We start from the raw sequence: 14935 nt of genomic DNA on the forward strand, positions 1-14935 counted from the left end.
ATTAAGGTAATGCTTTCACATTCATAGAGAGATTGCTATAACATCTCAAGATGGTTTCTATCTCTAATCTTAGCTCTCCCGAGACCAGTTCTGGAGCCCACATCTTTTCCTTTCCTGAAAACCACGAGGACAGTGATGGGTAAACTGTAATTCCATCCTAATTTCTATCATTTCACAATACTTAAATATGAAAAGCTGTATTTTAAAATTTAGTCCAAACATTTCAATTCTTTTACTGATATTGGCAATGCCAAACATTTCAGGAAGATGGCCAGTCATTTATGTAAATGATGAGATATTTAATTATTAGGCTTCTCAATTACTCTTCCTAATTTTCTGCTCTATGGGCTTAGTTCACTAAAGATTGACTGTCTGTATATGACACTAACTCAACTAAGCCCCAAAATTCTGAAGGGGAATAATCTTGTAATGAATGCAACTAGTTGTGTGAATATGGAATTCATTCACAGAGTTCTGTACTGACACAGCTTTAAAACAAAAAGTTCACCTCTATTTCTGAAGGCAGTTTTCTGGTTTAATCTTAGTTACTCAGAGACCAAAGCTGAAATCTACTTCTCCTTACCTTAGAAGCCAAGGAACAGTGGAGGGTAAAAAGATATTTTGATTTTTTCTTTTTGCTTGCCATCATTTGACATAATTTTCACCTGCTTTGAGCAATATTTGTGGTTTGTTAATGCACTTTAAAACACCTGCCATACTAATGACATAATCATGATGTTTTGACATATGCTTTTTTCCATCACTTGAAAAGTCAGTTTTGAAGGGATGAGTGACAAAAAGAATTTGTCACAGAATTCCTGTGTGACTCTATGTGCAGTTGTCATTTGAAAATTCTTTCTAGAATGAAATACTCCAATATGGCAGAAACATAATTTTGTGTCTTCTTACTGATGTGGATTTGTTAACATACAGAACATTTTTTACCTTTTTGAATGAGAACTAAAGTTCAAGCTTGATGAACAGGCATGTTAATCCTTGGATTAGAGACTAACTGTAAGGAAGAATGGGAATTATATTTCACAGGGGATTATAATTCACAGGGAATCACAGGCAAGGCCTATCATGTGAATGATGACAGCTTATATACTCTGTTATATGTAAAAACAATAATAGTGAAAACAGTGAGAAAATACTTATTTGCAAAAATGATTGAACTTTTAAGAAAGATTGGACTTATGACTGAATATTGATAGGACAATGTGCAGTTTATTCCTAAATGCTAGCAAAAGTAGTAATTAGTATTTGCAGCTGCTTGCATTGGAGACATACTCAGCACTTCTCATCCTGAATTTTGAATTCTAAGATGAGATCTTGGCTCATGCTCTGTCCGCCTTTCCTGTTGGGTTTGCATCTGCATGTTGGTAAGGAGTGGTTTGGTGAATTGGATCTTTTGGCATTTTTCTGCTGATGCAGAGCCATTTAGCTACTGAGGCTCAGGGACTATTGTGTTAGTTGCAAGCACAGCAAGACACTTGACCGTGGATTTGAGTCACAGGGCACTGCCAGCAAAGGGCATGTGTGACCCTAAATCCAGACGTGTGTGGGGCTGTGAGCTGGTGTGGTTGTACTGCTATGGCAGGGCTGAGTGGATATCTGAAGATCATTTCTGTGTCTGACCATAGCAACCGAGAGACCAGACCTGGACTTCACCTTGTCTGCTTCAGAGGAAACCACAAGGATGGGTAACTAGCCAGCAATTCCTTCCTTCCCTGCTTCCTTTGGTAATGCTCTTGTCTGCAGTGATGAGCCTGCTGATGAGATGTGCTGGTGTGTCAAAAAGTGGGTCAGTGATGTGGTTGGCTCCTTCCTAAACATGATTCTCCCTGTTGATTTCTTGGGGAAGCATTTCTAGGTTTCCTTTCATGCCTTGGCTGCCAGTGGCAGTGAGAAGGCAGCTTTGTGCCAGCCTGGGGAGTGAAGCTGTGCCAGGGTAGCCTGGCCCAAGCACGGCCACGTCCTGTTCTTTATAGCCCTGCCTTGATGTGACCTGTGTGATGCAGCCTGTGTGGGCACCTGAAGGTGGTTTCTGTGTTTGATCTTAGCTCCTGGAAGACCAAGGCCGAAGTCCAGCACTCCTTCCTCCCTGGCAACTCAACCAGCTGTGATGGGTAACTAGCAGCAGCCTTTTCTCATTGTCTGCCATCTCCTTCCCATGCCATCACACCTCCCAGCCCAGACCACCTGGCCCCTTGCCATCTCCCACGCAGAGGGTGCAGAGCTGTTGGTGCAGCTTGGCTTGCCGAAACACTCGCCCCACTGCCTCTGCAATTCTGTGGTTTGATCCCACCCTTTCCCCATGGCTGATGAGCATTTTCTGCAGGAAGCATGTGACATTCTGCAGGGACACCACCTGCCCTTCATCTCCATTCCCCTGCTGCTTTTTGTTTGGGTAGTGTCTCTGGCTTCCTCTGATGTGTTCAAACACGGCGGTGCTCCTGAGAGGCAATGCATTCATATGGGATGGCACAAGAGGACACGCCTTTCCATTGCCATCACCTGGAACTGGAATGCTCTGCTCTGCTGCTGCTTTTGAGGCCATGCTAGGGTTTTAAGATCAAAACCTCATTTCAGCTCTTGGTGGATGTTTCTTCACAGTTTGAAGCCTCGGCTGCCTCTGGCAGTAATGATATTTCTTGCAGTTTTGGTAGTGATGAGAGATGGGAATTCTCCCAATAGACATTATTGTGCTTTTAGCCAACCTGCTACTTCTGTTGGGCCTGGATTTTGGTAAAGCTTAAGTGTAGACATGAAAGGGACCGTATGTGCAAAACCATATTTAACTTTGGCATTGGTTATGGCAATTCCACTTCTCCTGCTATGTGATCTCTTCTTCATACTTCTTTTAGCGCAGTGTCTTCATAATTTTCATCATCAGCGCAGTTTTGCACATTTACATGAGGAAATCCATGGCATGTTCATTAGAGATGTTTTCCTTTCCCAAATCTCTTGTTTCTTAGTAATATCTTGAAACTTATTGAGTTTATGTGTTCAGATGATGGTAAAAATTTTTTGCCTTTTTTTTTTTTTTTTTTTTTTTTTCCCCAGCTTCACTGGACTCTAATGATATTAGTTTCCTGTCCCAAACTTCTGCATCTGCAGAAATAGCAAAACCAGAGACTGGTAAATTGTATTTATGATACTTCCATTGCTTAGTACTTGGTTTTGCATCAAGGATGTAGTTATAGGCTGTTTGCTCTGATTGGTGTCTGAAGCAGAATTTTGTTTGCAGTCTCTGACAGGCTCTATAATTACATGGTGTTATTCTGTGGTATAGGATCAAGTACAAATGAAACCATAGGAATTAGTATTTTTTGTGTGGTTTTAAGCTGTTGAATAGATTAGGACCAATAGGACCAATAGCTAGATGGGGTCATTATAACTTATAATGGTATGTTCTTGACTGGGGCATTTCACCACAGGGGATTTTCTGTTATGTATATCATACAAGCTATTTTGTAGTTTTCTCTATGCATAAAAATTTTTTTCAGGTTATGTTGCTATTACACCTTGAAACTTTTATTGCTGGGGTCATAGGTATTCAAGAACATATTTGGTATTCATTACAAAGGTACGAATGTGCAAGAGAAAAGAAAAAAATTATCCTAAACCTGGCAGTCAATATTTCAACAGTTGTATGTTAGATTTTCTGCCTCAGTCTGTCTCACAGAAGTGTGTTAATTTATATTATGTCAATTAGATAATATACCACAAATGAAAATTGCATGATGTACAGTATGTTAAAACCCATAAGTCAAAATACTGGCTTTTGCTATATTGAAACATGCAAAGCTTTGGCAATAGAAATACCTGGTTGTACAAATTCATGTTTGCATGCATTTGAATTACATAGGTCCCTTTCTTTGGGTGCAGGTGAAGTCAAAAGCACAGGTTTTTTCATGTTACATGAGCACAGGACAATTGACTCCTGTAGATAAATCTGCTTCTAGGGGGACTGCAGTTCCTGTCAGGGTGTGTCTATTTGGTGCATGTGACATCTTCAAAACTTTTAAGTTTTGTTACGTTTAAAATTGGAAATTTATGAAACTCTGTTGTGGTGATGTCAGCATCTTGCAAAGCAATGTAGAGTGGTTTCTTCTTATTTTGATATCCCCCCCAACCCTCACTATATCTGCTTCAATATCAAACTGTCTCAGGGATATTTACATTTTTCCACAGTTACAAGCTCAGCTGACCTGGAAAAATCTATGCCTCCACTTTCCAGAACACCTCATGTGCTAACAACAACTGCGGGTAATAGTAATGCATCAGCTTTTCAGTTCAACCCCTTTCAGTGTTTGGACAGCCATTTCTGAAATTTTATTAATCCTAGATATTTTTATCTTCCTCCATGTTGTCTTCTGTGTGAGTCATGGTGATTGAAAGCATCCATTTTTACGTGACAACTCGTGCTTTTTGCTAAGAAACTCACCTGGTAGTGTTTCTGATCTCTCATTTGTTTCTCAAAGAGCTTCTAGGGCTATTTTGAAATATATTAAGTAAACCTGATTTAATAGTATTAAACTATGTTTAATAGTACTAAACACTGACTAAATCTTAATAAGAATTCAAAAATTACATGTTTTCTTACAAGCCTAATTGTTATATGCTCAGTTAGAACACATGTTTTTATACCAAATATTGTCTTGCCAGCACAGGAAGTTCCTTTCTTACTATTTTTTTGCTGTTTAGTGATTATTTTTTTTTAACTTTACCCTTGTTTTTCATGTGTGTATGACAGATTATATGACATTAAAATTCACTAAAAAATATTGACACAAAACAAAGCACTGAAGAAAACTAAGGCAGGTGGTTTTTTTCATGGAAATAAACTGGCAGTACTTTTTAGTTTTTTATAATTGGGAGAGGGTGGATCGAGTGTTTTATCTTTATAATTGTGGTGTTAGAAATTTTTTAGTCTTTGTATTTTCTGGGTCACTTTAAGCTACATGGACCATGTGATCCAAAGCAATGTTAGCTTTAGTTGGCTGACAATTTAGTTTTAGTTCTCACTTCAAGCACTACCTTCATCTCACACTCTAAACCAATTCTGCTCCATTCCTGAGGTAAGCTGTGCTTATGGAGAAGTGGAAATTAGGTGTGCTATAACATATCCCTTTCTATGACTGAAAAAACTGTGTGTAGAATTAATAATCACAGATAACATGACGTGGTTTTTTTATAGTTTTTGGTGGTATTCAGCCTGTTCTTTCAAGTCCTGTGGCACCTAGTAAGCCTGAGATAGCAGAAGCTGGACCAGGTACAATAATCTCTACCTAGTTCTTAATTCAGTAGCTCAAGCCATGCTCTAAAATTAACCTTAAATTAATACACTGCTCTTATTTTCAGTGCACATTTGGATTAGCCCCTAACAGCTTATTTTAAATTTATGTTGCTGCTAATGTCTGAACTTGGTGTTTTCTCACAGTTAAAATGCACATGGTAACTCACAGTCATGTGGCTCAATCTGTTGAAAAACACACCACAAATAATTGAGAAAACAGTATTTATAGAGTAGTTCTGATGAAAACACTGAAGTGAACTGTAGGTTGCATTTTATTGCTGTAGCATCACAAGAAATGTCAACATTAGTGCATCCTTTACAGCATGAAATTGGTTAACAGTTACAGACACTCAGTGGTTTTGGACTGAAACCACAGCTGGATCTGTTGTCAAGTTTCTATTCCAAATCTTATATGTTTTAATGTGTGACTAATTGATTGTTCAACATGTCCTCTTCATTAAATATCTACATTGTACACAGTACCAGCTCCCTTAAGTATTGGACCAAAACTCAAAATGTTCAAAAGCTCTGCTTAAAATCTTACTTGACAGTGGTTGAGATCCAGACCAGTTGCAATAAAGGCAGGAGGAAATAAATATCCAGAATTTTTTGCGCATCACAGATGTGCTGATTTATAGTCACTGAAGTTCTGTGCAGCTCTGAATTTCTCCCTAATGTATAATAAACTGATAAATATCCAAGCATTAGTGAAATAGTTGTTGTTCTCGTTAAAACAAAAATTTATTTCTGCTCATGAAGGAAGAGTTTCTTCCATTAGCTCTTTGCTCTCTTATGACTGTCATCATTTCTTCCAGCAGCAAGAAGTGAACCCATTCTGGAGTCTTTCACACCTAAAACTTCCCGTCCTTTTCAATGGCCAAGGGTAACATTAGGTAATGTTGTTTTCACCCAGTGAAAAACTCTGTGTTTGTTTTGAGCACTCCATCCCATATGAATGCATTCCTTCCACATATCATTTCACATCCATAATCACTCTTTTTCTGGTTAGAGTGTCTTGTTCTACCATCATCATTATATTGATTGTTCTTGACATACCTGTGTATGAGAACAAGGTTCTGGATGGATTTACTGTCTCAGAGAAGTAAAAATTTTCTCTTGCATGATAAAACACCATCATTCTTTCATTAGTGCTCTATCTCTTTTACTCCCAATGCACACGCATGTGCTGATTGTCTCTGGTATGTAAAGCTTTCCAAATGGAAATTTTAATTGTTTTGGGCTCACAGAATCTTATTTCTGATCAACATACAGCATTTCAGTATCATCTCCATTCCACACTTCAAAATCTGACTTCATCAGCTGGCTTTGACATTCCATACTAAGTTGTCTTCAGTATAAACTTGTGACGTGTGCTGTTTGTTGTGGGAAATGCTTGTTAAACAATTTTTCATTGCAAACTGAGCTCTTTCTTTCAGCTCCAAAAGAAATACCATTTATTCCTTCTAAACCGAAACCATCTGCTACCCCAGAAGTGCAACATGTGAAACCTGGTAATTGTGCACAACAATTTCATAAGTTGGTATGCAGAGAGATATGTTCTCTAAAAATATCTGTGCAAAACTTCCTAAAAAGGACAGGATCTATGCAATACATAAACACCCTGACTAACTCATCATTCTCAAATTGGTCATTAACTCTCATTAACTTAATGAGACTTTAAGGTCATCAGTTTTATGCATTTTTGTCTAGTGATAAAAGTATAAACCAGTTCTCTAGTGCTGTAACCTTTCTAAAGGATTGGAGTGGAAAAGGATTTTCTGGGTGGCACAAAGGTGTTTTAATATAACTTCTATAAGCAATAAATATGATTATTATTTTTATAATCTCCTTTGCCCCTTCCCATCTCCCATTTCCACACAGATGTATTATGGCAAAGATGATGTCTTTGCTAGTACTGTAGAAACATAATTGTTGTGTATTTTCTGCCTTTTGATCAAAAAACCCAGACCTCTACTAATTTGCTTTGGATTTGGGATTAAGGGAAATTATTTTACCTCCTTTAGTGATTCAGGTACTGGACCAATAAATATTATGCTGTGGATTATTTGAGACCTAAAACGTTTCTGTTCTCATGTCTTATAAACAGACAGATCAGTAAAAAACAGGAGCTACCTTTACTGTCTTATACCTGTCTTACAATTAACTGCAGGTACTGATTTAGCATTTTCAGCAAAACTTTGGCCTTTAGAAGCTTCCTTCCAGGTAGATTCTCTGGTGTTCATTACAGACTACATTACTTTCTTCCTCATCTCTCCTTTCTCATTATTCTCCCCTAATAGAAGAGAAATTTATTTGCTGATTGAATCAAATACAGGATTAAAAATGTCTTGAGAACGTAAATATGGGGAAGGAGCCTTAGAAGCAGATTCTCACACAATCATTCAGTGTGCAATTTCATAGGAAACAAAGCTCAAAGGAGCGTAGGGTGTTACAGGCAAGAGTAAGGCTTATCTAGACTGTTTAAAAAACATCTTCCCTAAACTCTTGGAATGATAGCACTTTTGACTTTGGGTTGATACATCTACTGATCAGTTTGATTACACTTGAATTTTTCTTTTCTAGTCCCTAAACCACCACTTTTGGAGCCTAAAACTTCTCAGACTGTTGAACAACCAAAAGCAACCCTAGGTAATACGTGTTTCTGTAGCTGTTTGCCACTCCTCTTTGCAGTCCAAGCCACAGTTTGTACTCTATTACTTTATCTCATAGCTTTTGCTGTATTTAATCCAATTCTCTGAAAGAAGGAGAAAGTTAGGAGATCAGCATTCAGAAATGGTTTTCTAAACTTATGGGAAAAAAGAAACCATTTTGTTAATGCAGCTTTGCTAGTTCCATGGCACAGTAAAAATTTTTAGCTTCCATTTCACTGAGAGCTTTTCTACACCATTTATTCAGAAAACTCATTGGAAATACAATGGAAGTGCCAAGGGTAAAGGTAGTAGTGTGGATGTTCATCCCAGAACTCTCAGTGAGGGGTTCCTGTGGTACTAGGTTAACGTGTTCATTCTACTGTTTTATGAATCCTTCTGAATGCCATTTTGGATTGAAAAAACACCTCTCGGTCACTTCATGGGCTCGTTCCTCTCTGCTCTTTTTGTAGATGACAAGCATTTCTCCACTGTGCCAATTGCTATGAAATATTTTATTGGAAAGCAGTCTCATAGCACTGCTTTTAAAAAATGTACCAAGTCACTTACCTCTGCCTGAAACTGAGTTTATGCTTTATCTGAAGTCAGACTAACAGGCAGATTAGCTAATTGCAGTTTCAACCCGTGCATATTTCGTGGAAAAAGGGTTTCTGCAACTCATTTTTCTTAATTTTTACCATTTATATGAGACTGCTATTCTACTTATATTATTCTACTTATTTTAGCTACTTCTATTCTATTAGCAGAATTCAATGACTGCAGTTATGAAGCAGTTCAATTATTTTTTAATTGATTCCATGTTCTTCCAGCTGTTTGCCAGTAATTTCTTTACTGTGCCAAAAATAGAGTGCATTTCTGTATATTTTGTCTATATATGTCTTCTTATGGCTTAAAATTGACCTGGAATTCAAAAGGATAAAAAGCATTATTGTTTTATCTCTTAGGTATCGTGCAAAAATGAATATGCTAACTTAATGAAAGGAATATTTGGATATGACTGCAAGCTTTAATTGCATATTTAAGTGCAATTACTCAGTTTTACAGTGAAGAACAAACAGGGATTTTGCTGGAGTAGTGAATTCTTAGGAATATTTTTGGCGTATCTGTTTCTACCATTTGCTTTTGTTCCCAGTAGCCATTCATTGCCTCATTTGATTTTTTTTTTTTTTGTGATACAGTGGGAAGCATAAACTTATAAAGCAGTATATTTCTTTCAGCTCCTAAAGAAGGAAAACTCACTACTTCTGGATCTAAACCTAGACCAGCTGCCAGACCCCAAAAGCCACAAACTAAACCTGGTAACTAATTTCCATAGTGAACATTTGTTATAGTGTATCACTTAAATACTGCATGTTAGCTTGAATTTCTTCTGTGTGAATGTAAAGTTTGGCTCTTAATCATCAAAAAGGTGAGGAATTCCTCTTTGAGGAGTAATAATTTTGTGTTGGATCCCGCTGAAGCAAAGCAAGAATATTTTTAACTTTTGTATCCCAAGTCACCAACTCATGCAGCCTGACATTGAAGCAAATTGTTTTCCTGCTTTTCATTTTGAAATAAGTTTTCCAGCTTAGTTCAGCAAAGAGTCCAGAAAACACAAATTCTTCTGTTTTGCTGATGATGGTGGCATCTTACATAGAACCACAGGATTTGTATTTATTCCATGATCATTAGTGCATATGGAAACTTACCTGGAACTGTGAAAGTAAGACTGGAATTATGTTCTGGAATTCAGTAAAGACATATTTTGTGATCCCAAATGAAATAGCACCTTCACATTGAGGCTAAATTTGGTCTATAATGTATGGCAGAGAATAAAACACACCTGGCATTTTCTGGGCCTGAAGAATAAATTAATACAGTTGTAAAAATAATTCTTGTGTTACATGGTTTATAATGAAATTAGAAAGCTTGAAATTGCATAATTGTTTATTGTAAGAATATATTACTCAATGCTGGAAGAGATCAGAGGGTTTTATTAAATTCTTTCCAGATTCCCTGCAAATTATTTTTGCTCATAAAAAGAAATTAACTCTCTCCAGACCAAATTATTCCCTGTGAAACTTGTTAAAGAAATGGCACTTATGACTTGGAATTCTCTCAGAATACTGTGCATAATTAGTTTTTTATGCTGATTACAGGTCCTGCATAATTTTTAGTGTAGGCAATTCAGTATTATATTACAAGAATCGTTACTTTTGTCTCTGCTGTAGATGTCTATTTCTCAATGTAGATCATGTTATTTTTTGAAACAGCTAGAGAAAAAAAAGCAACTCATTTGGAAACTGTTGCATAAATTTGTTTTACACCCTGGGGCTGCCAAGATCAAAATTTTATCCTGGTGTTTCCACACTGAGTGGCTCTACAGCAAGTTTCTATATGCCTACAAAGAAAGTGGCATTGTTCCATATTTGTACACATGCTTCTGGGTTTTTCTTTCCCAGTAGTGGTCTCATGAATCAAACAGGGAGAATCCTAAGACACATTTTTTAACCTTGATGAGGCTTGTCATGATTCTCTTGTAATTAAGTAGTGAGACTGGCATGTGTTCTGATGTGACAAATGATATCCTTGTTTAGAAGATTTTATTTGAGCTGTCAGAAGTATGCAGTATGTGGGGATAAGTTGGCTTTTGGGTAGGTGGAAAAATGGTCAAAGAGCAGGAGCCTGTATGTGTTCCAGCATCACTTGGAAGTTCAGCTTAAATTAGAAACTTGTGTCATGATCGTGGTTTTCACCTTTCCTTAACAGTGAATCAAAATAATGAACAACATATACTGAATTAATATTCTATCAATGACGTACTAATAACTGCCCTCGGGTCAAGAAATTAATTTTGGCTGTCATTATTAATATGATCTTTGTGCTGTTTCTGGTATTTGCCCTTTTTTGGCAGTGGAGAGAAAAAGCTTCATTTTAAAAAAACCCAAATATTTAAATGATTTTCAGATTTTCCAGCTAACAAACTACATTCTAGTGAAAGTTCAGAGTTTCATTCTCTTCCTTGGTATTTGGGTAACTGATTCTGTTGCCTGCATGAAAAAATAAGGTTTTGTTGCCAATGTGTTCATGCCCAGTCATTGTCCTAATTTCTACTATTGTTAGCATGAATATCTCTCTAAACATTCTCCATTTTTCAGAAAAGGAAATTATAATGAATTTTCTATTGTGCACCCAAATGCACTGCAACACTTTCTTTACAGAAACGTTTTTAAATATGTCCAGCAATTGAGACTCCACAACCTCTCTGGGCATTTACTGAAATGCAGAAATTATTTGTCTTAAAGAAATTTTGGAGTATTCTGCCTTCTTAGAATAGTGACAATAGTATCAAATATAAAAGCTGCCTAATATGTAAAAAAAAGTCAGTAAAGAAAAGAGGGAAAAATAGAATCTTAAAATAATTCAGGCTTTTAAATTTAAACACCATCCACCCAGGTAAACTACCATAAACCTTCATGGGGGGAAATAGAGGCTTTTAAATTAAGAAACTGTGATTTTCTTTCTAAACTGACAGAGTTTTAGAAGTGTTAGTTCTCATATTTTATTGTATTTTAGGATTTTAAGATAACTTCCTTGGAATAAGTGTACTTGTGAGTCTTAAAATGCTTGTGAATTACAATGTGATGAATTGTTAGTATATCCAAAATTATAGTTTGAGGCACATCATACAGTATTTATCCACCACTTTTTTCTTTCCTAATTAAAATCTGTAAGGAGGGACAGAGGCTGTCAAAAGAGAGTAAACTAAGCAAAATTGAAGGATAAGTACAAAGATTACTCAATGATTGCAGATGTATTTAGGAATGAAAATGGATTCTGCTTGTAAAGCCATTCTACCAATTTTGATTTCAAAGTTCTTTATATTTTTCAGGGGGTTTGGAGTTTGTTCCTTTCAAACCTAGTTAAGTACTCTAGGTAGAGATGGGAAGCTTTTTAACTTGGTGATCTAATGTGCAGTGGCACTAGATAATCTGCTGGGATCTTCAGCCTTGCTTTCTGTGGCTTTACAGTTGTTTACACTTGAAGCCTTTCACATCTATCCTTTGTATCACAATGGGAAAACTCAGGAAAATTAATAGAAAGATTCCCCAAAGAAAATGGAATTCTCTGGAACTGTTTCATTTCAGAGGCCTACGGCCATGAAGAGATTTAAAAATTCAGTAAAACAGGAAGGTAAAGCTTTAGAGAGTTCCTCTCCCAGTGTGTTCCTGTAGCACTTTTTATTTTCTAAGAGCAGGAAAAGTCACACACGGTAATTTCAATAAATTTATCATTTACTCGGTGTTTCCATTTGAGGAGTTTTGAAGAGGTGGATTATAGTTGGGGAGCAAGAGCAGCTGAGAGGTACCAGCAGTTGAAAAATAAATACAGATGCACCTGTATTTCTCTTAAGAAAATTCTCTTTATTCCAGCAGCTACCATTCCAGTGTCAGTCACTACTAGGAGTCCCTACACGTATGAACATCCAAAGACTGCAGAGGGTAATGATTATGAGTCATCCTTAGTCATTCTTCTTTTCATTGGTCTGATAATATGTGCAGTTGAAAACACCATTTCCTGGAGGCTTCTTGCTTGTTCATGTGTGGTCCAAACCCAGCAAATGGAAGCATAGTCTTGGTGCTTTTTTTATTTCTCCGTGTTTCCAACATGGAAATGTCTTCTAAAAGATAGGATATCACTTCAAAGGTATTCACTTAAAAGTTTCATTCAAATTAGAAGAAGAAACAATAAGAATTATGGCAATAATAAAGATTTTATGGAATATAGAAATAACATCATCTAAAAGTGACATTTAAAACTACAGACTGCTAAACAATTCCTGCAGAAGGAGTTTTCCTTTATAATTTGTCAAATGTGTGGAAAATACTGTGTTTTTTCAAGTAATGCATCCAAACTTGTGTTCATTAAAAAATAGTTTTATTTTTGAGGAGCATAGTTTATATAAAGTAATACATGGCCTTTTTTAGTATGGGAATATATATAAAGTGATGTGTTTAATAAATACATTTTTTATGCAGGCTAAGAACAAAGATCTCTCCTTTGCAGTGAGCCCTGAAATGCTATATCTAATTCAAAGGAAATTTTGAATCACTGTTTGAATTTACTGTGCAGATTGTATTCTGAGAAGGTACATCTTCAAGATGTTTTCAGCAATCTAGCTTTGCTCTTTAAAACCTGGATGAAGCTGACTACATATATGATACTTCACAGGACGAGGACAGCTTTAAGCCTTACTTAAATGATTCGATAGAATAGAATCCGTTTGGTTTGGTCAATTAGCAACAAATCACTTAAACCCTTCGTTTTCAACTGCAACAAGTTCTATACCATGAAATACTCTCAAAATTCCTCTAATGACATTGATTTGTCAAGGCTGAGGTCACATAGCAACCTTTTCTTAGCATTGCTTTTCTTTTGGTTTTCTTTGGCTTTTGACTAAACTAGGAGACGTTTTGCTGCAGAGGAACATCCAGCTCTTTGATTATCCATCAAATGGATAATCATTGCTTGTTTTGTTCATATCCAACAATATTTCATGCATTAAACACAAAGTACAATTTCTTTTTCTGTGGTTATTCATTGATATGGACAGAGGGTCGTTTCCTAGAATTAATTTCTTCACTGCTGAATATGAATGTGATTTTCTTTGGGACTTCTACTTTCAGCTTAAATGCTGGTTTTCACAACACAAGCTTCCCAGTATCCAAAATACACATTCCTCACATTTGAAGCCCAAATGATCTGCTGAGATCAAAACACCTCAAGCTAAATCTGATAAGGCAGTTCTTTTGAAATTATGTACTTTGAGGCTTGCAGAAAGTAAAGAAAATAAAAACTTCAACTTTTTTATCCTCTAGGTGGAGGGAAGAGCCATTCGTTTTTTTGGGCTAATCCTTGTAAAATAAAAGAAACTATATTGTTCCAGAAGACAATTTGCAGACCCAAAAACCATTATAAATTTCTTTTTATTATTGGAGGCTGCTCTCTTTGTAAGAACTGGCTGATTTTTCAAACGCAGTCTGAAAATAGAAATTAATGTTTTGTAGGAAAATATCTTGAATTTGAATTTCAAAGGTAAATTATGAGCTTGAATAATAGCAAAATCTTTGCAAACCAGTCACATGTAGTGAGAACATTTGATAAATTAGTGACTATTCTGAAATTTCTATGTACTACCTGGCCACTGTCAGTAGAAGTTAATGCTGGTTGTTTGGGGATTTTTTCCTCATTTGCAGCAATATTAATATTACTGGATATTACACAAAATATTTCTGAATGCTTGCTATTACAGTATTTATTACATGTAGTATTAATTTCCTCAATTGCACTCAAATTTTTATAGAGTTATTTGTATGTGAAGCCCATTTTTAAAATTGGTAGATGCATAAGAGATTTTGAGAGATATGTGAATATGGGTTATAGAGAAGGTTTTATCTTTAGGTGTGTATGTCTGTATTTTATGTGCTACTTTATTTGTTACTGCCCTGAGAGGGGAGAATTTATGCATTAACATTCTTTTAATCTATTTTCTTTATTGTCAGGAAATTTTTACAGATTCTGCCCTCTCATAGTTTTTTGTCCCATTTGGTATAGTTTGCGACCAAGAAAAGGGCATGATATATTGGTTTTGTGATCCAAATTGTAAGTGGATATGAGAAAAAACAAACAGGCTTTATCAAACTAAGTTTTTTTCAGATAACTAATAAATACAGCTCTATCAATAGCAGCCTTTTAGTCCTCTGCTTAATTGCCCACTTTAGAGGAAAGGTTCAACTCTTTTGTCATGGTAGCACACTACTTTCAAACGACAGAGTTCAGTTTGGGGACTCCTGACATTCTGTATATCAAGAGTCCCTTGCTGTCTCTGAGTTAAACTCTGATCTCTTCTCTTACTTGTTCTTGGATTTACTGATTTATACCCGCATGTTTTTGCTTCTATTGCCATGAAATTTGTCCAATAACT

General features: G+C 36.2%; 1 protein-coding gene across 1 annotated transcript in view; it reads left to right on the top strand.

Moving 5' to 3' along the window:
- ABI3BP (ABI family member 3 binding protein) overlaps nucleotides 1–14935 on the top strand; it is a 136531-nt gene that overhangs the window by 72596 nt on the left and 49000 nt on the right. Inside the window, exons 22-32 of the mRNA XM_066340725.1 lie at nucleotides 74–139; nucleotides 546–608; nucleotides 2064–2129; nucleotides 3067–3141; nucleotides 4198–4272; nucleotides 5204–5278; nucleotides 6118–6195; nucleotides 6739–6813; nucleotides 7886–7951; nucleotides 9189–9269; nucleotides 12384–12452. Coding sequence (XP_066196822.1) covers nucleotides 74–139; nucleotides 546–608; nucleotides 2064–2129; nucleotides 3067–3141; nucleotides 4198–4272; nucleotides 5204–5278; nucleotides 6118–6195; nucleotides 6739–6813; nucleotides 7886–7951; nucleotides 9189–9269; nucleotides 12384–12452 — 789 coding nt within the window. The remainder of the gene's footprint in view (nucleotides 1–73; nucleotides 140–545; nucleotides 609–2063; nucleotides 2130–3066; nucleotides 3142–4197; nucleotides 4273–5203; nucleotides 5279–6117; nucleotides 6196–6738; nucleotides 6814–7885; nucleotides 7952–9188; nucleotides 9270–12383; nucleotides 12453–14935) is intronic.

The sequence above is a fragment of the Sylvia atricapilla genome, chromosome 2, assembly GCF_009819655.1.
Source record: "Sylvia atricapilla isolate bSylAtr1 chromosome 2, bSylAtr1.pri, whole genome shotgun sequence".
NCBI classification, from domain to species: Eukaryota; Metazoa; Chordata; class Aves; order Passeriformes; family Sylviidae; genus Sylvia; species Sylvia atricapilla.